The 25,607-nt window shown below is 37.3% G+C and overlaps 2 protein-coding genes across 3 annotated transcripts; both read left to right on the top strand.

Moving 5' to 3' along the window:
* Positions 1-7,039: 7,039 nt before the first annotated feature.
* Positions 7,040-15,683, top strand: LOC128013814 (tyrosine 3-monooxygenase). 2 transcript variants are annotated; one of them, XR_008183414.1, is made up of 13 exons: positions 7,040-7,179; positions 7,983-8,186; positions 9,070-9,244; positions 9,338-9,426; positions 9,769-9,836; positions 9,925-9,975; positions 10,083-10,228; positions 12,060-12,195; positions 12,366-12,435; positions 12,513-12,569; positions 12,653-12,737; positions 12,839-12,972; positions 13,929-14,078. XR_008183414.1 is itself a non-coding variant. In XM_052596985.1 (13 exons), exons 1-13 carry the CDS (start codon positions 7,096-7,098, stop codon positions 14,086-14,088), a joined length of 1,470 nt encoding a protein of 489 aa, XP_052452945.1. In that variant the 5' UTR covers positions 7,040-7,095; the 3' UTR covers positions 14,089-15,683. The 2 variants fall into 2 exon arrangements, 1 of the variants encoding a protein (XP_052452945.1); XM_052596985.1 differs by having other exon boundaries at positions 12,653-12,748; positions 13,929-15,683.
* Positions 15,684-17,795: 2,112 nt separating this feature from the next.
* On the top strand, positions 17,796-25,200 carry LOC128014447 (insulin-like growth factor II). The gene is made up of 4 exons (XM_052598026.1): positions 17,796-18,005; positions 19,239-19,389; positions 21,262-21,443; positions 22,301-25,200. Exons 1-4 carry the CDS (start codon positions 17,937-17,939, stop codon positions 22,520-22,522), a joined length of 624 nt encoding a protein of 207 aa, XP_052453986.1. The 5' UTR covers positions 17,796-17,936; the 3' UTR covers positions 22,523-25,200.
* Positions 25,201-25,607: the final 407 nt, after the last annotated feature.

The following is a 25,607-nucleotide window of genomic DNA, read 5'->3' as shown; positions in this document are numbered from 1 at the left end:
AACAATTTTGATGTCAGAGACAAATTTCTGATAACCTATAGGATTTCTGTGGTCAAAGGGTAAAATAGAGAGTTTTTGATAACCCAGGGTGATGTAAATTAATGGTCTTTGAGATCAATTTTAGCCTCCGACGAAGCTCTGTCAGTGTCTTAAAATACATATAAGACTGTATTTGTCACAGTACACTGCTGTGGGAAGACCGTTTGAGACACAGAACACAAACGGAGTTGAGCAAAAACACATAGAAACAAGTGGACCCAATAAGCACTGAAGGCAAAGGCTGAGACTTAAATTTAATGGATAACTTTGGAAATACAGATGCATAGGATCAAACCAAATGAGGACAGGAACATGACCAAATAACGACAAACAGAAACAGGGGCAAAACACGACACAGACAGTCCAGAATCCTGACAGTATTAAAAGTATTTTTGCGGTAATTTTTTAACATTTTTAGGCGTGGCAGTAAAGTTACTGTCCACTTTCATTTTATGGAAAAGAGCACCTGCGCCACTCTAATAAATGTCTCCTTTTGTGTTACACAGGCTTGGAACAACATGAGGGTCAAATGATGAATGCATTTTAATTTTAACCCTAAAATCTCCATGCCGACCTTATATGTCATCAGCCAGGAATTGCTTTCGTGTACAACTGTTGGCACAAGCTAGATTAAAGTGATTATTATGTTTTGAATATGGATATTTTACTTACAAAAACGCATCGATTCGCTACAGGAGGCCTTTGTTCACCCCCTGGAGCTATGTGAGACCCTTTTTTTATTGGATGGACACTTTTTATTTAACTTCTTTTTGACTGAAGCACTGCAACACCCGCTTACTGCAACAATATAAATTTTTAATATAACTCTTGACTGGATTCGTCTGAAAGTCATATACACCTATGTATGATACTTTAAGGGGAGTAATTTATGGCCTAATTTTCATTTTTAGGTGAACTAACCCTTTAAACCCTCAAAGCTGCCTTTAAATATGGTAAATAATTAAATTTTTAGTGGAGTGGTATTCAATTTGCTAGAGTAATGTTTCCTCAATAAAGTATGTCTAGCACAATCCACAGGTGCCACAAGCCTTGTTTTCCATAGATATTAAGAACTGGTGTATCAGGAAACATGATTTATACATTTAAACCACAGTGAACAAGACAAACCTACAGCAAGATATGTCACCCAAAGGTTTCACAGACCTGATATACTACAACATAAAACCTGTCACATTCATGCGTTATTGTCAGCATTTGATTAAAAATACTCATTGTTATGGTTAATAAGTAATACAGTTGATTACATTGAATAGAATATTTATTGGTTGTCCCTCCCATTTTGTGTATTTAATGACCACTGTTGAGATGAAAGGTAACATTCAATGAAGAAAAAAAGCGAGAGAAAGAACGAATGAAGGAAAGAGAAAAGAATTGTGGGGGATGAAGAATAATCGGCCAGCTGTGAGCGTGCTGCAATTACTCTGTCTGAAGTCTAACAATTATGCTGCGGGCCCCTTCGGGAGGAGGCTAACATCCAATCAATACATAATTGTGATAATTGTTGTCCCTATGCCGGTGTGGGTTCTTCTGTAACTTACAGAAAAGGGGAAAAATGAATAAACAGTGCACAATGAATGCCAAAGTGATGCCACCTAGTTCGGTACGGCATTTAGAACAAAGACACTCAATTTGCAGTGTGGGGAAATTGGCCGTGAACGACGGTGAGTCAGCGCATCAGGTGGTTCATGGATAACCATTGTGCCTATATCCGTCAGTTAATATCCATGTGTTATTCAGAGCAAACACAGATATGTTCCCAAGATATGTTTTTGTAAACCAATTAGATAATCAGTGGTATTGTACTACAGCTTTGAATCACAAATTGAATCTTTTCCATTACCTGGACATTTATTGTTGTTTTATATATATATATATATATATATATATATATATATATATATATATATATATATATATATATATATACTGGTGGCCAAAATCATTGGAACACTGGTATTTTCACCAGTGTAAAATGGTCAGTTATTTTTATCTTTTGCTGTAGTTTGTCAGTGGGAAATATTAGTTTATATTTCCAAATATTAATTTTTGCCATTAATTGTAATAATCCAGAGATTTATGTCTGACAACAGCCAGTGCTCCACACAGAGATCTAATCTAATCATAATCCAGTCTGTCTGGAATAATATGAAGAAACAGAACAAACTGAGACAGACTCAATCCAGAAGAACTGTTGCAACGTCTCCAAGATGCTTCAAGAAAACCTGCAAAGCTATAGTACTGTTAAAAGTTTTAGGCATTTGTGTAACAATGCAACGGAGCCCCACACATAACATGCAGGAAAAAATATAAGGCTAAATCGTGTGCATGATTTACTAATTCGTTCCCTCAATGTACTAAAATGTGCACACGATTCCTATTGCGTTCCCTCGATTTACTATTTCGTTCACTCTATTAATAAATGGTGCACACAATTTACTAATTCGTTCCCTCGATTTGCTAAATCATGCACACAATTAAGCAAATTCAAGGGAACACAATAGTAAATCGAGGGAACACAGTAGTAATTGTGCGCACGTTTTAGTACATTGAGGGAACAAATTAGTAAATCGTGCGCACAATTTATTTATTTTTTCTTGCATGTCATGTGTGGGGCTCCGTACAATGCTGTACAATTAGGATGATGATTTCACCAGATCTGAAATGTAAAGCAGAGAATTCTGTGAATGTCAATTTATTGTTATTCACTGTAAATTATATGTTCTTTTTCCACATCCAAAAACGGTATACAGTATATGGGTATACAAACAGTTTTTCACTGTATGTAGTAGGGGAACTTACCATTAACCATTTAACTGGATATTTCTGTTTCATTTTTACAGTCTTTTACCGTTAAATTCACAGTAATTTGCATTCCGTTTATGTGCATTCAACTCCTACATACGTACAATCTTTCTGACATGACTTTAACACAAAAAGGCAGAACTGATTTGAGGACCAGAACCAAATGCTGTTGTTGTTTATTATAAAAACTACATATTTTCATCATTCTTCACTCTTCATTCTTCTTCACTTTCAAAAGCCACAGTATGAAAACAGCAAATACTGAAATGCCTGTTAGACCTGTTATCCAAATCAACATCCACTGTCTTCTTATGTACAGATCATTAAAGATCAGAGAAGCACAAGTTCAGTTGCATTTCATCCTCAAACTGACTGAACAGTGCAGAAAATCAGTGTGCTTTCTTTTAATGTCACCATGCATTATCTTTTCCTCTCCTCTGCCCCTCCCAGTAAAGGACAGTCTTCCAGCGCATGGCCCAAGGGTACGTAAGTACTCTTTAGCATTTTATCTTACAAACCCCCAGCACCCAAGCGCTTTTCCAGCTGTTGCTGCACATGTGGCTGAAACTGCTGGTAATCCTTTTAGCGTCTGGACCACAGGGCTCTGCACATGGCGACTTTAATCAATTTACACATCAAACTGTTCACGGCTGGAAAGAACACATGATGTTTAGGTAGAAGACAGAAAACAACTGGCAGCTTTTAATCACAATTACCTTTGCTGAGGAAAATGACCATGGATTTTCGGTTGAGCTGATAAAGTGACTTAATTTTCCACAGTTGACTTTTGTTGAAAGTGAAGACATTTTGTCAGTCACATGAATGCTTTTATGGTGGATTAGAAGAGCTCTTTTGCTGTTTTTATTTTGATAAGAAATGTATATTTCTGAATTGCATACCATTTTAGCGCAACTCAACCCACTAAGTTGGAAACTGATTTGTATTCAACAGGGTAACTGATTACATTTGAAAGTAACCAGATCTGGCTCATGTCATGTAACATAAATGTTAGACCCTCAGGGTGACTGGATAATGTTTAAGGGTCTTGGCTTCTATAACAAAGGTTGGGAGGTTCAATCTAAAGTAGTCCTATTTTATCATCATCACCATGCCCTCAACCACAGCTTGCTCCAGGCTGACTGTCATTTAATTAAAAACATTAAATGCCACGTGTCTAAGACCTATAGATGAGTAACTAGACCTGTATGGTCTATAGGTTTAAAAAAGGGAAGTGAAACAGTGGTTCTTGTAAAATTAACTGTCATGGAAATTTCAATGAATTTGTAAATGTCACAAAACAATTTATTTTCAGCTGTTTTGTATACTGTAAATAACAATTTTAATTATGCTAATTTGGTGTAGAGCCTTGCATGAGCCCCAAATATAGGCCCTAACTCGACCCGTGTCGAACAGCTTATCAGAATTACCGGCCCGAGCTATTTCAGCTATTTAAAAAGTTCAGTTTTGTATGTAATGGCAAAATTATTATATTTCGTTTCATTTTATGCATTTTTTATTTATTTAGATAATTTAGAAAAACGTAGAAGCTAAAGCGCGCTTTGCAAGACAAGGAGTTGCCAGTGAGATCGCTTGCATTTCTATTCAGTGGAAACAACTTACAGCCTACACCGTCATTTTCGCTCACAAAGATTGGAGTAATACATCATTCAGAACTGTAAAGGGTCTTCTTGTATTTGTGTGCACTCACAATATCAACAAAATGTTGTGCTTTTATAAAATGAAGAAAACAAACATGTTGTGCTTTCTGCCATCTTGTCTTGAACAGGAGTGTTTCACAAAAATGAATCGAAGCTCGGCGAATACATGACTCACAGACAAGATAAATATATCTACAGAAAGCTTTAAATTACCACTTAACGAAATAAAACTAATCATAAACAAAACCTTTTTTATTATAATCATAATCGGTAAAGATGCACTTCTCTCTAAAGGCACGTCTAATGAGGAGATGGCGAGTTGGGTGTATTTCCAATACAATTCACTGATTAACCACCATAGTAGGTTAATCAGTGTTGTGGAAACTAACTAGCCGGTCACGACTGTTTCCCGAACATGGTCGCATCTCCGTAGTTTGACCCACATTAGTTCAACAATTTAGGGCTGTTTTTAATTATGTCAAATGCATGTGGTGGAGTAATAACTTCTGCTCATTAATTGATTCAAGATTTCTAAATTGCTGCTACATTGAACATGGCACCCGATGACTAATTTAATATGTTTTGTTACTAACAAGAAACCATGCTTTTACCACAGGTCGATAGCTGTAGTTCCATGTAAGTTTACTACGCTGTATGTTCATTTGAACTATGGTTTCCGGAAACTGAAATGTTGAACTGCAGTGTGTTGGTAATGACAGAAATTGCGACCATAGTTGTCTAACAATGCTTTTAGAAAATGCACCCAAGGATTGCCAACTTAAAAACTCTAGTTTATTACAAGAAATTAAAAAATCTCCTTACTATTTACCCCTGACACATTTATGGTAATTCGACACCGTAAAATGCTATCTGTAAAATGATGGTTTATTAACATCTACACCTACCACAACCCTAAACCTTACAGTGAAATGCAAATACAGTAATTATGTTATATTCACGGTTGTAGCTAGAAGGGATACAGCTATAGAAAACCAAAAGTCCTAAACCTACCCTTACAGTAATACAGATACATTAAATGTTGTTTAGCATGAGAAAAGGGACTCAATGTTGATGTGTGCATGCGCAGTAAACCCTGGTAGGACGATATAACGGGTAGGATAAAATGTCAGGACACCTGTGCTTTGTGACAAGCTTTAGTCTGTTGAGTGCATTTGAACGCAGAACTCTTCAGCTGCACTGACGGCACACACCATACATGCTGCTGCCGGCGGGACATTAAACACTGTTGAGCCACTCTTGACAGAGGCAGTACGGTCTAGTATTGTTTTCACCAGCGCAGCATTTTTTCTTAATCAATAATTGATGGATGTCTAAAACATAAAAATTAGGAGAAGCCTAAAACCGGCCTGAGGCCCGGCCCGTGTCTGAACTATAAGGTGAACATTGGCCCGAAGACCGGCCCTAGGAGCGTAGAAAAGTATGGCCCGTTAGCCCGGGCTGAAATGCAGGGCACTAAATTGGTGGCAAATCACATTTTTTAATGAAAAGTTAAAGTCGTTAGATTTGCCAAGTATGGCAGCCCATTTAACCCATCCAAGTGCACTATATATCCAGCACCCAGGGAGCAACTGGGGCTTTAGTGGCACTTCAGCCATGGGTATTGAGGGTGGTAGAGAGCGCTGTTCATTCACTCCCTTCCACCTCCAACTCCTGCTAGCACCAAGACTCGAACCAGCAACCTTCTGGTAACTAGTCTGGCTCTCTAACCATCAGGCCACAGCTGCCCCATAATCATAAATAAATTAATGCGTTTATGAATTAATATACATTTCTGAACAATATTTAAGATGGGTTTACATTTTTCAGACAGTAAATATAAAACAATGTAGAAATATGTAATATATATTAATGATGCCGAATGGCTGACAAATCTAATTTTTGATCAATCGATCAATCAATCAACCAATCAATCAACCAGCCTACATTTCTGAATATTACACTAAATATAACTGGGATGGCTTTAACTATTATGTTATTAACTAAAAATAAATAATATTTATTTCAGTCATTCTCTATAGCCACATAAATTACTTTGAAGTATATATTTTATGCTTTTCAGCACAATCTAACACAGTTAAAACACACACACACACACACACACACTATGAAACAGAGAGAGAGAGAGAGAGAGAGAGATTCTGACCTTCATTTACAGATTATGAATGATATATATACTTGTTTAATTCATTTTATAGGAAGTAATACAATATTTTTAACTTTTCAAGTCAAGTCAGGTAAAAAAAATGCTGTTTAAGGTAACAAATGCAGGTAACCACATTTTTACAGTGCAGATTGTTCATTCTTACATTGATAATTAGCAGATGATTTAGTGAGACACGCGCTGGCAATGTAAACAGACAGTTACGTATAGCAAAGTCGGAATCAAATTATGAACGAGAGTGGTGTGAGGAGCTTCAGGATGCTAAATGACGGAGGCCAGCTTGACGTCAGGCAGGAGAAATCATCTCTATAAATAAGGGGGAAAGAAAGCTGCAGATGGAAGTAAGTGAGCTGCAGTCCCAAGAGAGCACAAGATCCCTTCTTCCGTTCAGACATGCCGAATTCAAGCAGCTCCACATCTTCCACAAAGAGCATCCGGAGAGCTGCGTCTGAGCTCGAGCGCTCCGATTCCATCACGGTAAGAGTCTTCAACTCTCTGCTTCACCCATATTAATAGCATTAGAATTAAGAATAAAAAAATGACTAATTTGAAATACCCTCCTCGTCCAATTCGAAATATTTTATGATAAAAAAATAAAAATAAAATAAAATAAACTCCACGGGAGTCTCGTCATGGAAATAAATGTACTTTTTTATGACAATTCATACAGGTATGCAAATACAGTAATCCCAAAATTAAGTATGTTGCATCATCTAAAATGTATGAATTTTATTTCATTAGAAAACAAGACATCGAACCAAGTGGCATTTTTCTTGTTAGCCTATAAAAAATAAATAAATAAATAAATAAAACAATCTATAGAATTCATGAAGTTAGCCTCGCATTTGTTTGCAAGTGCTATTTAGTTTAATGTTATATAATGCAATTAAATGCATACAGTTGAGTAATATTTTGTGAAATAACTTTTCGGATATTATTCAAAATAGTGTAGCATTTTTGATGCACCTCTATCCCTACAGATCACTGTTTTGCTGTGCGTAAATGGACTCTCCATTACGCACAGCATTACGCGGTGATCAAGGAATACAGTCTATGGCTGTATCATTGGATCATAAGCGATTCATTAAGTCTGAGCTATATGGCAGGATTACATAGACTGCACTGACGTTCTTATGCGATTTTGGAGATGTAAATCACCTCCATCAGATGTCCAAAAGGTAAGCAGGGCTATATTCTTATTATTATTTCTGGTCTAGATTGAAGTTTGAAATGGATAGAAATGTGTGATCTTAAATGAATCGTGCTCTTCTCTGTGACAGTCTCAAAAGTTTGTGGGAAGGCGGCAGAGTTTGATCGAGGATGCGCGCAAGGAGCGCGAGGCGGCGGCCGCAGCGGCGGAGTCCGCGGGACTCAGCGAGCAGATCGTGTTTGAGGAGAGCGATGGAAAAGCCTTGCTCAGTCTCTTCTTTTCTCTAAGGAGTTCAAAGAGTCCAGCGCTGTCCCGCACGCTTAAGGTTTTTGAGGTAAGATTTCCTGAGGAAAAACGTAAAATAAATTATCTTGGAAATTCTATTTTAGTAAGAATCACAATGTGCTCAAATAAGAATCAAATATGAATCACTTAAGAAAAAAAATAAAAAATAAATAATATATATATATATAGAAATCTAAAAGATTCATTTATTAATTGATTTACTTATCTTAATAAGAAGAAGAATACTATTATTTTCTTGATAAATGCTCTTGAGTAACATAAAATACTAAAGAAATAATATACACCTAAAATGTATTTATTAATTTATAACATAAAATACTTTTAAAAATATGTACTGTAGAAGAGAAGAAAATATTCTTGATTTATGATTTTAAGTAACTAAAATCATTTAATTTAATTTTAGATTTAATAATATTATATATATATATATATATGTGTGTGTGTGTGTGTGTGTGTGTGTGTGTGTGTGTGTGTGTGTGTGAACATTTATTTATGTATTTAGATTCTTTAAAAAACAAGTGTATAAATAGTTTTTTTATACATTAGTTCATTTACTTTTCTACTTAGCAATACTGAGATTTAATTATTGCAGAAAGTACACTGAAAGATAAAATTGCAAGAAAAATTGCAAAATACTCAAGTATTAAAATAGATATTCAAAACATATTCAATAAGACTACAAGAAACAATAATAAAAGCTAGACATATGCAGACATATATGTACACATCTTTCAATGCATACACACACACGCGCATGCGCGCACACACACGCACACACATATATATATATATATCCATACGCATTCACATAAAATAAACTGAACATTATGAAACAAACAAGTGCTATTGCTGTCACTTCTTGTATTTTTCTCTTACATTTTATTTTGTTGTTCAACTACTGAACACCACAGACATTTGAAGCCAAGATCCATCATCTTGAGACCAGACCGAGCCGAAAACCGAAGGACGGTCTGGAGGATCTGGAGTATTATGTTCAGTGTGAGGTGCACCTCTCAGACGTCAGCACACTGGTCAGCTCTCTCAAGAGAAGTGCAGAGAACGTCAAAACCACTAAAGAGGTCAAATGTGAGTCTATTAAAGCAGAACGTTGCTCTGTTTTATCTTTTGCTTATCTGAATGTCAGTTATGCTTAGCTTTTCTACTTTTGTCATTTTCCAGTTCACTGGTTTCCAAGAAAAATCGCTGAACTGAATAAATGCCATCATCTCATCACCAAATTTGATCCGGATCTGGATCAGGATCATCCAGTAAGTGTTGGATTAGCTCTTCTCTATTTCTAAAATAAATATACACTCATTTACCTAAAATATGTAATGTATTTCATATTTAATTTTTTCCCTGCCTGCGCTTTTAAAAAGATTGCCAGCAATTTTGATAATTTTGACAAAAACGTACAAATCTGTACAGCCTCACTCGTATGAATTCATACGAATTGTGTATAATCATTAGTATTTTACGAGGTAGAACATTTGTAGGAATTAAACTATGCATGAATTGGCCATGAGATAGCGATGTTCAATGGCAGGAAACGAGTGAAAAAGCCTCAAAATGTTCTATAACAAGCACTGGTTTTTGGTTTTATTTTGCAGGGATTCACTGACCCCATTTACAGAAAACGCCGGAAGATGATTGGAGACATTGCCTTCAAATACAAACAGTATGTTGCAACCATGTTTACCATGCAGTATTTGCATGTCTGGAAATGTTGGCACAGATTTTTGACACACAGTTGTCTCTCTTTCCAGTGGAGAACCGATTCCCAGAGTGGAATATACAGAAGAGGAGATCGAAACATGGTTTGTTCAATTGAAATAAACAAACAACCCAAGATGATACGCAGCCAGAGATCCTCACGCCGTGTTTTTTATTCAGACTTCTCACATGCAACCAATTGTGTGTGCAGGCGTGAGGTCTACTCCACCCTCAGGGATTTGTACACCACCCATGCTTGCAGTGAACATCTAGAGGCTTTCTGCTTACTGGAGAAACACTGCGGCTACAGTCCTGATAACATCCCTCAGCTGGAGGATGTGTCCCGCTTTTTAAAAGGTACCAATCCAATTACAACGCAGCCAGAAAACAGAACAACCCATAAGTCATTCAGCATTTTATTTATTATAACAAATCACGTTTGTTACTAGAAATGTTCATAAGCACTGCCAGTAAGAGAAAAGTAACAGAAAACAGTAGCAGTATGTAAAAACTACAGAACCTGTACCTAGCAACACCTTGACAACCATCTAGAACACTTAGAAACCTCATAGAATTGCCACAGCAACCAACCATCAACTACATAATAACACACCCTAACAACACCCCAGAATATGCTAGCAATCACCTAGAATACTTTAGCAACCTGACAGCCATGCCACATCAACCACTTAGCAACTTTATCCTACAGTACTACCCTGGCAACAACCCAGAACACCTTAGCAATGACATAGAACACCTAGAGCAAACTCCTAGAACACCTTTGCAACTGCCCAGACCACTTTAGTAAACACCTAGCAACAACATAGGAACACTCTTTCTACCAACAGCTCTAACCAGCCAGCCAGAACATCCAGAGAGCAACGCCCTATTAACCCACCAGTCAGAAAACCGGCAAAGCAATGTCAAACAACTCATCGAGAACGCCCTAGCAACCACACACCAACACCCTGAATTCCAGAGCTATGCTACAGCAGCCAAGTAATGCCATAGCAACCACCTAGGACACCATTGTTGTGAACATTTAGAACGTCCTCATAGAAACAACCTAGCAACCACCCCGAACATCTAGTAACCACCAAAAGAACCACAACACCCTAGCAACCACCCCGAACATCTAGTAACCACCAAAAGAACCACAACACCCTAGCAACCACCCCGAACATCTAGTAACCACCAAAAGAACCACAACACCCTAGCAACCACCCCGAACATCTAGTAACCACCAAAAGAACCACAACACCCTAGCAACCGCCCCGAACATCTGGTAACCACCAAAAGAACCACAACACCCTAGCAACCGCCCCGAACATCTAGTAACCACCAAAAGAACCACAACACCCTAGCAACCGCCCCGAACATCTAGTAACCACCAAAGGAACCACAACACCCTAGCAACCGCCCCGAACATCTAGTAACCACCAAAGGAACCACAACACCCTAGCAACCGCCCCGAACATCTTGTAAACACCAAAGGAACCACAACACCCTAGCAACCGCCCCGAACATCTAGTAACCACCAAAGGAACCACAACACCCTAGCAACGCCCCGAACATCTTGTAAACACCAAAGGAACCACAACACCCTAGCAACCGCCCCGAACATCTAGTAACCACCAAAGGAACCACAACACCCTAGCAACCGCCCCGAACATCTTGTAAACACCAAAGGAACCACAACACCCTAGCAACCGCCCCGAACATCTAGTAACCACCAAAGGAACCACAACACCCTAGCAACCGCCCCGAACATCTAGTAACCACCAAAGGAACCACAACACCCTAGCAACCGCCCCGAACATCTAGTAACCACCAAAGGAACTACAACACCCCAGCAACCGCTCAGAAGACTGCAGGAATGGTATATCACTGTCTTAGTAACCACTCAGAACATCAGCATAGCAGTATCATAGCAGTCACTTAGAACACCTGAGCAACTACATAACAACACCTTGACAACAACAGCATCTTCACAGAACACCTTAGCAACCACCCAGAAGCAACCCACCATCACAAAATGTAGTAATAGGAACGTGAAAGTAACCACTTAGAGAACCTGCTTAGCAATGCCATACAAATAATCTAGAGCACCCTAGCATCCACATACTAACACTCTGGAAGCCACCCTGAATGCTGGTGGTGAGTCTCTCTCTCTCCGTCCTGTATGAAGAGCGCACAGGGTTTCAGCTGCGTCCGGTGGCAGGTCTACTCTCCGCTCGGGATTTTCTGGCCAGTCTGGCGTTCCGTGTGTTCCAGTGCACACAATACATACGGCACGCTTCCTCCCCCATGCACTCGCCTGAGCCGTAAGACACTTCCTTTCACACTGTCTACGTTTATGACAACTGTTATACAATTATGCATTTGATTTACATCCAGACATCGGCTTTATGCTTAGTAAAGTAATGTTCACTTTATGGAAACAATGGCACATTGGTCACAAATAATCACAATAAATGAATGCTTTCCTCTCCAGGGATTGTGTCCATGAACTTCTCGGACATGTACCGATATTGGCTGACAGAACATTTGCACAGTTTTCTCAGGTAAAAACCTGAAGTGTATTTACATATCTCATATTTCCGTGCCATTTCGAACTGTATTGCGAATTCTGTTCTCTCAGAGTATTGGTCTGGCCTCTCTTGGAGCTTCTGATGAAGATATCGAGAAACTGTCAACAGTAAGTATGAAACATCCCACATCTTTCTCAAACGCAGCTCTAGTCACAGCACTGTGTGAGTCTGTCCTGCTGTGTGTTTTTAGCTGTACTGGTTCACAGTGGAGTTTGGACTGTGTAAGCAGGCAGGGACGGTCAAAGCGTACGGAGCAGGACTGCTCTCGTCTTATGGTGAGCTGGTGGTGAGTGGCAGGCAGTCATTTTTTAAATCAATTATTTTGCTGATTTTTATGGTAAAAGCATTTGACTTTTACGGTCATCCATTTTCTCAGCATTCTCTCTCAGATGAGCCAGAGCGACGGGAATTTGACCCGGACATTGTAGCTGTTCAGCCATACCAGGATCAGACTTACCAGCCCGTCTATTTTGTGTCTGAAAGCTTCTCAGATGCTACAGAGAAACTGAGGTGAGCTGCAACTAATAATCTTGCTGTCAGTACTGTGGGTTCGGCCATCATATAAATAGCTATCAGTGAAAATAAATGTTAAAAATAGTTTTTGAAAAATTGGCTAGGATTAACATGCTTCATAAAACAAATGCTGTTATTTTTTAATTTATATATAATAGGTGGTAAAAAAAAATATTATAATAATAAAAAAAGTACTGTAAGTGATTTATATGTAATGTATGGGGATAAAGCATTATTTTTAAACATAACAGTGCACAATTATAATTACAATTATTGTCAAAAAATGTTTATGTGTGTATACATATATTTTAACACATGTCACAATATGTATTAATTTGGGTCTAAATATATTTGGAAATGATTATAATACTCCATAAAACAGATTATAATAATTATTTGACATGTAATAATTACAACATTATTTATTTATAAAAGGTGCTCTCTCTCTCTCTCTCTCTCTCTCTCTCTCTCTCTCTCTCTCTCTCTATATATATATATATAATAAAAGATTAATGGTATTATGTAATTTTTTAATGATTAAAACATATACAGCACAAAAAAATAAATACTATATATATGTGTGTGTTAAATTATATTTATTAATTACATTTGCATTTACTTCTTTGTTTGCAATCAAATAACTAAAAAAAAAAAAAAGCATAGCATATCCATTAACTTTTCATTAACAATTTTTTTTTTATCAAAGACTTCTGCTCACATTTTTACAGATATATAGAGAAAGTGGTATATTTTAGATTAATTTTAAATTGCCTTGCAATGTGGCTTCTTCTTCTTCTTACATAACTACATAAACTTAGTTTACTGATTATTTTATTAAAACTTTCTATAAGTATTTCGCAAAGATAAAATAAAAAGGATTCATGCATTTTATACATTTTTATTTATTTGTCTTAATTGTTGACAATAATTATATTCATTTGCTTTTAAAACAGAACATACGTGACCCGCATCAAGAGACCATTTTCTGTTCGGTTTGACCCGTACACAGACAGCATAGAAGTGCTGGATAACCCACTGAAGATCCAACAGGGGCTGGAGACCATTAAAGATGAACTGAAGATTCTCACGGATGCCCTGAATGTGCTGGCTTAATTCTGTCAGTCGTCCTGTTCCTCTCTGCTTCATATGTGACAGTCTCATCGCTATGCTGTGCGTTTATGTCTACATCTGCTGCTACAGACATTGTTGCTTTTAAAACGCTGAGTACCAACCTCAAAACCTCACATCGGTAGTTGATTCCAGAAACCTTAAAGGAATAGTTCACCCAAAAATGAAAATTCTGTCATCATTTATTCACCTCCACATGTAGTTTCAAAGCTGTATGACTTTCTGTGGAACATGGAAGAAGATAGTTTGAAGAATTCTGGTAACTAAAGAGTTCGGGCTCCTGTTGACTTCCATTGTTTTGGGGTTTTTCATCTATATAATGGAAGTCAATGGTAACCAAGACTGCTTGGTTACCAACATTCTTTAGAATACGTTCTTTCAAGTTCAACAGAATAGAGACAGTCTTAAGTAGATATATTATGTGTTGGTAACAAAACAGTTCTGGTTTGTAGAATATTCCATTGTATAGACAAAAAACATACTGAAAGTCAATGGGAGTCGATACTGTTTAGTTATCAACATTACTCAAAATATATTCTTGGCAGATATATTATATATTGGTAACCAACAGTTCTTGTTGACCCACTGGCATTTTATAGACAAAAAACATACTTAAAGCCAAAAGTAACTAAAATTATTTAGTTACCAACATTCCTCCAAATATTTTCTTGGTAGATATTTTAACCAAACAATTCCGGTTATCATGTATTGACTTACATTTTATATACAAACAATATAATGGAAGCCAATGGAAACCGAACAGTTAAGTTAGCAACACCTTTCAAAATATCTACCAAGAAAATATTTTAAATGTTGGTAACCAAACCGTTTTTATTCTCATTTCATTTTACCATATGGATGGATGGATAGATAGATAGATAGATAGATAGATAGATAGATAGATAGATAGATAGATAGATAGATAGATAGATAGATAGATAGATAGATAGATAGATTGGAAGTCAATGGGAACCAAATCTGTTTAGTTGAAAACATTCTTCAAACTATCTTTTGGGCGTATTAAAAAAAAAAGTAAAAAAAAAAAAAAGTTACCAAATGCCTTTGGTTTGACAAATATAAATATATAAATTAAAATAAATAAATAAATGGAGGTCAATGGAAAATGAAACTTTTTGTTTTTTCATTTTTACATGAACTATCGTTTGGCTGGATTGATGGATCACTCTGTGAATAAAAAAAGAACTGTGTGAATACGACATATTATTATTATTATTATTATTATATTTTTTTGATAGATCTTACCCAGAGTAAATCAAGCCATTAAAGCTATTGAAGCCAGAAGTTATTTATGAAGATGAAGCGCTACACTAAAATAAAATATGTACAGTATATAATTAAATATGTCTTATCAATAAAAATTCTGAATGTATCAATATTTCAAATTTATTCTTAAAATAATAATACAGACACAAAATTTAATTTGCATGTTATTCTATCTCTGCAAACAATGGTGCAAAAATGGAAATGACGTTTTTATTGTTTAAGCATAAATAAGAAAAAAGGAAACTGTGTGCAAAGTGGCTATGATGTGCCAATATAAAGCAATGTGTTTAAAAATATCCCAAACTGTGCTTGTGGTTGACTTTCTGATGTTAAGTTCAGTCGCCCCTTCCATTAATTCATTTACAGGAAAAATAAGTCTGAGAATGTTGGGTTCAGAAACTACATGGCTATTCCGAATGAACTCATCGGACTGAAACTACAAATGGTTTATTTGAAAGAAAACAACCACCACCAGATGGTAGTCTAAGCATGAGGCATTCAACACCAGCACTTTCTGGGTGAGCGGACAGGACGGCATAATGACTAGGGCTTTTGTAAGGGTCATGTCATGAGGTTAGGAATGGGATGAGGATTCAGATTTTGGATCTAGTTAGCGGGAAAGATCTGCCATTCGAATACGCAACCGACCACTAAATACATTTTACGACGACGGAAAGAATCCCACAGTGGAATACGTCACGTAGTAAATCAGTAGGTGTAGGATATTCCTCTAACTAAGACTGAGACATTCCTGATGATTGTAGTTTACATCATTTTAACCATTAAACTGAGGTCACTTGAGTTTAAAACCAAAAGCTATTCATGCTAATTATTCGATAATGCCGGCTGTAGCCTTCACAAAGTCTCCTGAGCTTTTTATCGATGGCCTGTCATGATTTGTGCTGGACTGCTTGGTCCTGTATCACGGGTAGTTCTATCCATTATTGTACGTGGCAATGTGACTAAGATGAAAATGCTGTGAATGATTTATTGCAAGGCCCTACAGATCTTTTGGGTTTCCTGCTTCCCTCATCTGATGGATAATAGGAGACAGAGGAAGAGGGGTTTAATGTCTTTATAATGGTGCTTCCAGTAACATAGTGCATTGATAATTCATGCCAGCAGCAGAACCCTCTGTTTTTTTTTTACCAGCAGAGGCGCCATTTTCACACAAAAAGGAGTCACCCTTTTGCAATTTCTATAATTTCTCACAGACTTCACGCTATTTAGCAGCAAAACCAGCTTTGGTTTGGAAAAAGGAGCTGCTAATCCATTTAAAATGCCATTTTATTTCAGATTTCTAGTCCTAAAATGAGTTTTCATCAAATATTCATTACAGATCCAGGCACATGTTTTAATAAAATGCATATCTTAAAAACAGCCAATGAAATCTTAATGCAATGGCATTCAAAACGACTAACAATTTAATTGACTGTAGCATATATATATATATATATATATATATATATATATATATATATATATATATATATATATATATATATATGCATGCATTTATTGATCACATGATAATGCTGATTTAAAACAATTGTAAGAGGTGTTCTAGTAAGGCAGTAGTAGACATACTGGCCCTGCATTTCATATCAGATGGAGACTATTGTCCATGAAGAATAACATCTGCATCAAATAATGGCCCTTATTGCTTTGCCAGGTGATGGATAACATTTCCAAGTAATTCAATCAAAACGGTTTAAGTTCAATTCAAGTCCAGCTAATTCTTCATGATCCTCTCAGTGCTCTGAACGTTCAGCCTGTAAAGTGAATTAGCATCATTACAGCCACCATTCGCGTGAGGATCGATAAGGCAGGTGGATATCAGAGGAAATGACGGCAGGAAGCGTTTCATCTTCTCTTCTTATCATCCGGGGCACTTTCCATTCTAACATTTTACACATCGACTGTCCTGTCAGGAACTCTGCTAGTTAGCCCACACACGCTGATAATACACTGATATTGATGACGTGTGCATTTCTGAAATATTTCACTTTTTATTTAATTCCATTTTTGATTTTATTTTACAGTATTACTTATTTTCCTGTTTATTTCCTGTTTTAATCGCACATGTATTTATTTATGATTTGGGTTGAATACTGTACATTGTTCAAATCATTTAAGGAACTTACTTGACGTGGCAACATTTTAGAAACGCACAGAACATGTTGCACATTTTAAACAAGGTGTTATGACATATTCTGTAATGCTCATTCACCTTTTTGTGATCTGGAATTCTTGGAAAACAGCAGCAGGGAACTCGTCCGGACTGCTGGAGGTTGACTGACCGCGTCGAGTGTTACCTCTCGCGGACATGCGCGCCTGAGGGGCGGGGGGTGGAGGGGGTGTCAAGGGGCGGGTTTGGGTATATAATACTTCTCTCAGAGAACTTTTGCCTGTCGCCTGATTTTTGGGACAGCTCCACACACCATCTTAGCACCAACTGTGGAAACTAAACCGACCTTCTTAACCAAATACAACAGCACAGCATTTTCTTTTCTTTTTTTTTTTTCTTTTTTTTTTTTTTTTAGGTTGACATGGAGGACCATCTAAAACATAATTCTTTTTGCCATACTTGCTTGAGAACAAACAGTGTCACAAATAAGGTAAAGAAAGTCATATTTACAACCTTAAAAAAAAAAATAGAATAGAATACTATTTTAAAAATCAGAAACTGACATGATCGGAAACGCTTTTTAGACGCATTTTCTCTTGCACGAGCGGTTCGCGTAATGCATTGGAGATGTTTTTGTCACTCTAAATTGATTACAGTTTGACAGCGCTGAACTTCTTAAGAAGGTCTATAAGGCATGTAAACATTGACCCTATGCATTTCTGCAAAGCTGCTTTGCTACAAGTGTGTATTTTGGAAAGCGCTTTCCAATTACAAACTGACTTGGCACTTTATTCTGGATACGCGCACAGGAGAAAGGAATTACACAAGGGGGCGACAGCAGTTTAAATGAGCTGGATTTAAGGGAATGATATGCTGAGCTGTGAGGAATAAGCTGGGTACTTTGAGCAGTCTTGTCTTGCAACTTGTTGAACGTTGTGTAAGAGTGTAAAGGAGGAGATACAAGCTCTTGGATAACAATTCATCTTCAAACGTTAAGCAGATAATCAAAAAGTCGATGCATGCATGTTGAATTCCATTGTATCTGTAGAATTGCATTTGCGAATTTGTTGCATGGAGGAACAAATGACAGATACCTGCGGACGATGTTGAGGATAATTGATCTGCAGGTTTACCTTAAAGCATCATGTTTACGGTTAAAAATGACATGCATAATTGAAAAAGCTGAAGGTCATGCATGCATACAAATTCTCAGAATGTATTAAGAACTGCATAGGAGAGATCCACAATCTACAAATGACAGTTTCTCAAGATCTGACCAACAACACTGCAATGTTGTTGAAAATGTTTAGTATTATTGATCAGCAGATATATAGCCTTTTCTCTTGCATTACATTGCACAAATAGTGCATTTTATAGCCTACTTTGACAAAATGCCTGTTGTGGACTATAATGCATGCTTTCCAGGTCAGATAGACATGCTTTTCCATACTGTACATTGACAAACATTTTGAGCATGTAATCAAGCATATCATTGAAAAATCAATGGCAATGCATGCACACACTGAAGGATAGCATTACTGAATTCAATGCCTTGAGGAAGCTAATAATAGTTACTTAAGGAAAACGTTCAGTATTAAGTTTGGGTATACATGGCATCTTCATAAACAAACAAAAAAAAAAAAAAAACCGGCAGCTTTATATATTGAAATCATGTGCACAAGTTAAAGCTGTCTAAACTAACTAAAATTTTTTATCTCTGCAGGTCATGAAGATGTACTGGTCCATTCGAATGCCCATATGCATACTTTTTTTAACCCTGTCTGCCTTCGAAGTGGCTTCAGCTGAAACGTTATGTGGCGGAGAGCTGGTGGATGCACTACAGTTTGTGTGTGAAGACAGAGGATTCTATTTCAGTACGTATATTTGCACATCGTATTTTCTTTGCTTTTGCTTAGGAGTTGGAAAGCCTGCCAATTGTATGTCACGAATGACCAGAGTTACGAGTGAAGTCTCGGCATTTTGTGCTGACTGGGCGCATTCTATCACGATATCTGTGCTTGCATATGAAAGGGATGCTAAACGAGCCACAATGGCCTGGTTGTTTACTTGCACATTCCGACAGGGAAAGTAATAGTACCCAAGTGGCATTCCATTCACCTCTCCAGAAATGTTCCCAGGCTACACTCAATAAAAAAAAAAAAAAAAGAGTTGTTTGTTCTCTTACACGGCTGGATGGATTGAGACAGCTTCATTACTAGTTTTTTTTGTAACAGATATTAACCAATACATTTAATGCGATACATCAGATACATCTGCTGGTTGTACACCTCTCGCATGCATGGAGGGGGTCGAGAGCACTACTTTTTAAATATTTGACATCTTCCTCACGCCAGCACTGACAAACAGACAAGGCCTTTGTGTTCTTTTGGCCGCAGAAGTCTGACTACCCCGAAAGATCATTATCCAATTTGGGCCAGCGCAGATTTTTTTCCCCCTCTATCCACCAGATCCACTCTTGTTCAGTGTTTCCCATCCTACAATCAAGAACTCAGCTGTGAGAAGCACAAGTCGTTTGCATAATATTTGACTGAAAATCAATAGTTCCTTCCTTTTCCCGGACCGGCTTTCTCTCCTCCATTACTGTGTCCTGTATCTTCACTCTTTTATGCCAAGTCTGTTCTTCCACCCCTCCCCCTTCCTCTCTTTCATGCTCTCTTTATCTCTGCTGAGCTGGCAAAGTACAAGGTCAAAGGATATCCACCATTTACTAATCCAAACAGAAGCAAAGACTTTTGCCCTTCAAATCGTTCACTGGCTTATTTGTAGGCTTTCGATCTTCCGTTCCTGGTATCGTGCTGCAGGCAAATTCTTCGAAACCGATTTCGAACAGCTCAATTAGATGGTATAACAAGATCAATCCGGACGAGAAAACAAATAAACAGACTCCATTTTATGCCAATGATTTTGGCTTTATTATACACAGCAGATGCATCCCAGTCAAAACACAATGAATCTGCTTTCACAATAGAATCAGGCCACTGTAGCTTGATTTACATTGACTTGTTAGTAGGGTTGTTGAATGTGTTTGCATGTTTGGTGGCTGTTTAGACGGTTTAAGCCAAAACTCTTTCTTGCGATGATGGTTCGGACTAGCTATTTTGCTAGTCTTAACTGGTTTAACATGGTCAGATGGTCTTCCAGTGTGGCTTTTATGGTGGTTAGCTGGTATTAGATGTTTTTTTTTGTTGTTATATTTTTGCTTTTCAGCTAGCCAGGCTAGATGACTAGTTGGACACCCAGATTAACTTGGCCAGGCTTGTAGGTTTAAGACTAGCAAACCTGCTTAGGCTTGTTTAATAAGCCTTTCCAGTAGAGTTAGCTGGTCTGTCAGCTATCCTCCCATCTTGACAAAAGCCCCAAACCCAACTTAACCATCATCTGACTTGTCCATCTAAACCCTCACCAGCAAACCGAGACCAGCAAAACAGTTTAAAGAATAGTTCACTCAAAAGAAGAAAAATCTGTCAACATTTACTCACCCTCATATCCTTCCAAAACTGCATATCTTTTTTTTTTCTTCTGAAGATCAAGATACTTTGAGGAACAGAGGAACTGTCCTTGCAACAAAAGTCAATGGTGTCAATGGTGACTTTCATTGCCCGGACAAAAAATGTTTAGAATTGAGAGTGAGTAAATAATGACAGAATGGAGTGATTTTGTCTGAAATGTAACCAGAACAATACTAAAGTGTCTTGAACTCATGATCTTTATTTGTATCTCTGCAGGTCGACCAACTAGCAGGTCGAACAGTCGACGTTCTCAAAATCGTGGGATTGTGGAGGAGTGCTGTTTTAACAGTTGTAACCTAGCTCTTCTAGAACAGTACTGCGCTAAACCAGCCAAGTCAGAGAGGGACGTTTCAGCCACAACCCTGCAGGTCATCCCGGTGATGCCCGCATTTAAACATGTAAGTTGGTCGTGAGAAACAACAAAAACTCTCCAGCACTTTCTGACGTTCACCATCTTGATCGTCCTGTTCTTTCTGCTGAACTTGTGCATTCTGGCATGTGGGTTAAAGAAAACAGTGAGCCAGAGTAAGGAACTAGTAAGCAAGTATTGCTCCAGAACTGCTGACCAAGTGGAAAATGATATGATAGAAGAGGTCATACATAGTTTGACATTTTCCTGTTGATTTGACATCACACACTTGGATTGGGTTACAAAACCAGTCTCTCAAAATGGCCTGGTTGTTGACTAGATGGTTGTACACTGGGGACAAATGGAACTGCCTTTATCCCCCTACTTCTCATTCTCCAGTTTTGCTCTATGTTAGTATGGTTAATAGATGCTTAAGAATTGTTTGTCCAAAATTCATCATTTCCTCACCATCATGTTCTTCCAAACCTTTATGACATTCTTCTGTGGAGAACAAAAGAAAGTATTTTAATGATTTTTTTTGTCCATACAAAGAAAGTCAATGGGGTCCAAAACAACAATGAACCCCACTGAGTTTCACTGTACGGATTAAAAAAAGAAAATTAATTAGAAAAAAAAAGTGAGGGTGAGTAACTGATGAAAAAACTCTCTAAAGAATATGATAATTGTGCAAGAGAAATTCAAGTGGATGCTCAAGTTGTTGTCTTGGTGGTTGAAGGATTTTTGGCCATTTATGACAAAATATCTGCAAAGTCATTTACGGTTTTAGTTGAGAGGTTTGAGTTTTATAGGGTTTTGAATCTCATTAGAGATCATCCAGTAGAATCTGTGAGAACTCTGACCTTTCTCTATAGTCAGTTCCTAACGTTATTGTTATTCTTGTAACAGGAGGTCCCAAGAAAACATGTGACAGTGAAATATTCCAAATACGACATGTGGCAACGAAAGGCCGCCCAGAGGCTACGGAGGGGTGTCCCCGCAATCCTGCGGGCCAAGAACTTTAGGCGGCAGGTGGAGAGAATCAGGGCCCAAGAGCAACTGCACCACCACAGGCCTCTCATCACGCTTCCCAGCAAGCTTCCGCCCATCCTTTTTGCACAAAGTCGATGAAAAAAGACTAGGGGATCAAAGCTTTTTCTCTCTGACGTCATTTCTGTGGCAGTCCTCAGCAACCCTTCTTCCTTCCCCACCAGACATGCTCAAACGCTCTTCCAGTTTCTATTCTTGCAGTTTGTTCACCAACAAAAAGGCACATCACGAATGAGAGGAACACAATTCAGGTGAAGAAGCAAAGGAAAGAATGAAGAAGCCGCGGAGTGCTAAATGTTTCGCTGGTTCGGAGGACATTGGAGCGCTAGGAACAGCTTGAGCTAGCATGAAAGAACCCATTCCACCGCATTCTTTCGAGACAAAAGTATTTCTCTTTTAGTCCTTTTACATATTAGTTTGCACCTGTAACTATAAAGGGACATCCACACTGTAAGGAATTGTTGAAAAATTAGATTCCTGTTCCAGCACCTTGTAATCACAAATGAAAAGCAGAGAAGAATCTGCGAATTGCACATCGCCACGGATTACGTCAAAGTTCTTGTTAAGTAAATAAAAGGCACTATTTTTATGGACTATGAACGCATAGCTCAAAAAATGTCATGGTGCTAGCTTTGGGAATGGACTCAAAGGAGAAGGGGTTGAAAAGCACGTTTTTTTTTTTCATTGAAACTTTATTATACTTTCCGTTTTAAGGAAAGAGAAAACAAGAGCATGAGGGATATTGCTGCATGCAGATGTGTACTTAAGATGCGAAGTATGCATTGGGTCCCAGCTCTGCTGTCGCAATAAAGGAAGGGGCAGTGTGGGGACGCTGAAGGGATCATGTTCGAATCCCTGGAGGTGAAGAACTTGTCTCTTTTCGAGCATGGCTGCACAAAACCCCTGCTTTGCACTGCAGGAAGACATTGTGACCTTGAAAAAGTGGGATGTTTGTATTTTCTATGTTCTTTTTCGTGAGTGAAAAAAAGGAGAGAAAAAAAGCCCAGTTTGGTTTCTGGTACCGTGACATTGTTGTTGTTGCAAAATAGGCTTTGTGTTTTTGTACGTTATTTTACAGTTCTGAAAAAAAGGCACAAATATAAATTCAAAGGGAAAAAACGCAATAATGTCAACTAACATATATTTTTAACTTTTATTCGTAGTATTCACATGCTTTTGCCTGAAAACAAATACTTGAATATATATATAAATATATATATCAAATAAATATGAAAATATATATTATAATTAGTTTCCAGGGACATCATGTAATATTCTTTTAGTCTGAGCTGTATCTTGCGTAATGAGCCGCCAAGCTTCTTTTTGTTTGTTTGTTTAAGTACAAATATGGGCACTGTATAAAGGCATTATTTATTTTGTTATAGAATGATATATTAAAATCGGTCCAAATACAGTAATATACATAGCACTGATGCTCAACTGATGGATTTTATTTTATATGCTCTCTTATTTTACCCATTTTACATGTAAATGCTTTTTGTAGATGCTTTGTACCAAAAATTTGTTTTCTTTTTTTTCCTTTTGGTTCGCCACAGAGCTATTTTAAAATCAATATTTTAACAGCAGCTGTAGCCTGGATCTTTTAGGCATGTTGTAATACAAAAATAGGCACATACTCGGAAGACTCTCTCTTTCTCTCCCTCCCGCATGGCTTTTTAATCTGCCAAATGGATTTCTGTTTATAAAAAAACAATAACAACTACAAAAAAAACTAAACTTGTATTTAACTTAAAGGATCTGGATAACCCGCTCTCTATATGCCATGATTGTACACAACCCACTACAGTTTTAGCCACTTTAGTGCCATTTTCATAGTCATATCATAATTTGTTGGCTTCTCTAAGGTCATCCACAAAAGAAACCCATGTTTTTGGGGTCGAGAATAGCCTGACGGAAGATGGTAAATTGTTGTCTCTTGTTTAATGATTTCTATTGTTGCTGGGTAATTGAACTGCAGCATTAAATCAAAGTAATAAACAAAACCAATATGATGTCACCAAGATCCATTATGATGTCACAAAGGGTGGACTGTTTATACATCCCCTTGATCTTGCCATCTTACAACAAGTGTCCTAAATCCTCTTATTTCCTTTCGGTTGGGGTGTTTTTTCAAGTCCTCCATATATCTTCATCTCAGTTGTTGAAGGGCTACCGTACTTAGTTACCCTAATACTCAGGAAATATCAGCGGATTTATGTGAAAACTCTATACAAGGTCTTTTTTGCAGTTTCATAGCCAAGCCCAAGAAGTCAGTATTGATTATTCGATGTGTCCCAACTTTAAGGTCATAAAATGATACTATAGTCTCACTTAGTACCTTGAAACTTAAAGGTCTAAGTGCCTGCAGTGCATCCCTCTGCCTTGATAATCTTATATTTATCTGATTCATATCAGGTGTGATGAAGCAGTGCAATTATTATAATTACTATAATTATTTTTATTATTCAAACATCCCTAATTTCTGAAGACATTGCCATTTTTCTGTTGTTATCCACTACATCCACTATTGTTCTTTCCTAGTTACTTAACTTTCCATGTGAAAAAGGTGTGTAAGCAAAACATATCCTTTTGCACTAAAAATGAAGGGATCTTTTGTCTTTCATTGGTAACGGTTTAATATCAGTAGCCCATGCAGCCTTTGTGTATTTTAAGTGATTTAACCTCTGCACGCTAGGACATCCGAAATGCACAATTCATGTACTTTCATTTTTAATATCAATAAAAAACATTTTATCAAACATGTTTCAGTCATGTGCAAGTGTATGTTTTTTTATTGCCTGGTTGGATTGTAAATCATTTATTAGATGTTAAGGCTTACACAGAATTTCCCTGATGCTTTTAGCATCTTTTCTTGCATTGCCCGATCTGCGTTAAAAGTGTTCCAACGGAAAATAAAATGCACTAAAATGTGAGCAGACACTTGGGAGCAGATGCACAACAGCTTCACACACTACACTTTGAGAAAAAACTGACAAAAGCTATCACTGAGGCTGTACCTTTTCAAAAGATACACTTTTGTATCCTAAAAGATGCATTTTTGAACCTCAAATATATAAATAAATTGTACTTATTAGTACCTAAATTGTACGTTATTACCTTTTGAAGTATTACTACCACAGTGACAGCTTTTGTACCTTTTTTCTGA

This window comes from Carassius gibelio, chromosome B25 (assembly GCF_023724105.1).
Source record: "Carassius gibelio isolate Cgi1373 ecotype wild population from Czech Republic chromosome B25, carGib1.2-hapl.c, whole genome shotgun sequence".
Classification (NCBI taxonomy): Eukaryota; Metazoa; Chordata; class Actinopteri; order Cypriniformes; family Cyprinidae; genus Carassius; species Carassius gibelio.
The sequence above is the reverse complement of the archived record's forward strand: the minus strand, read 5'-3'. Positions and strand labels throughout refer to the sequence as shown.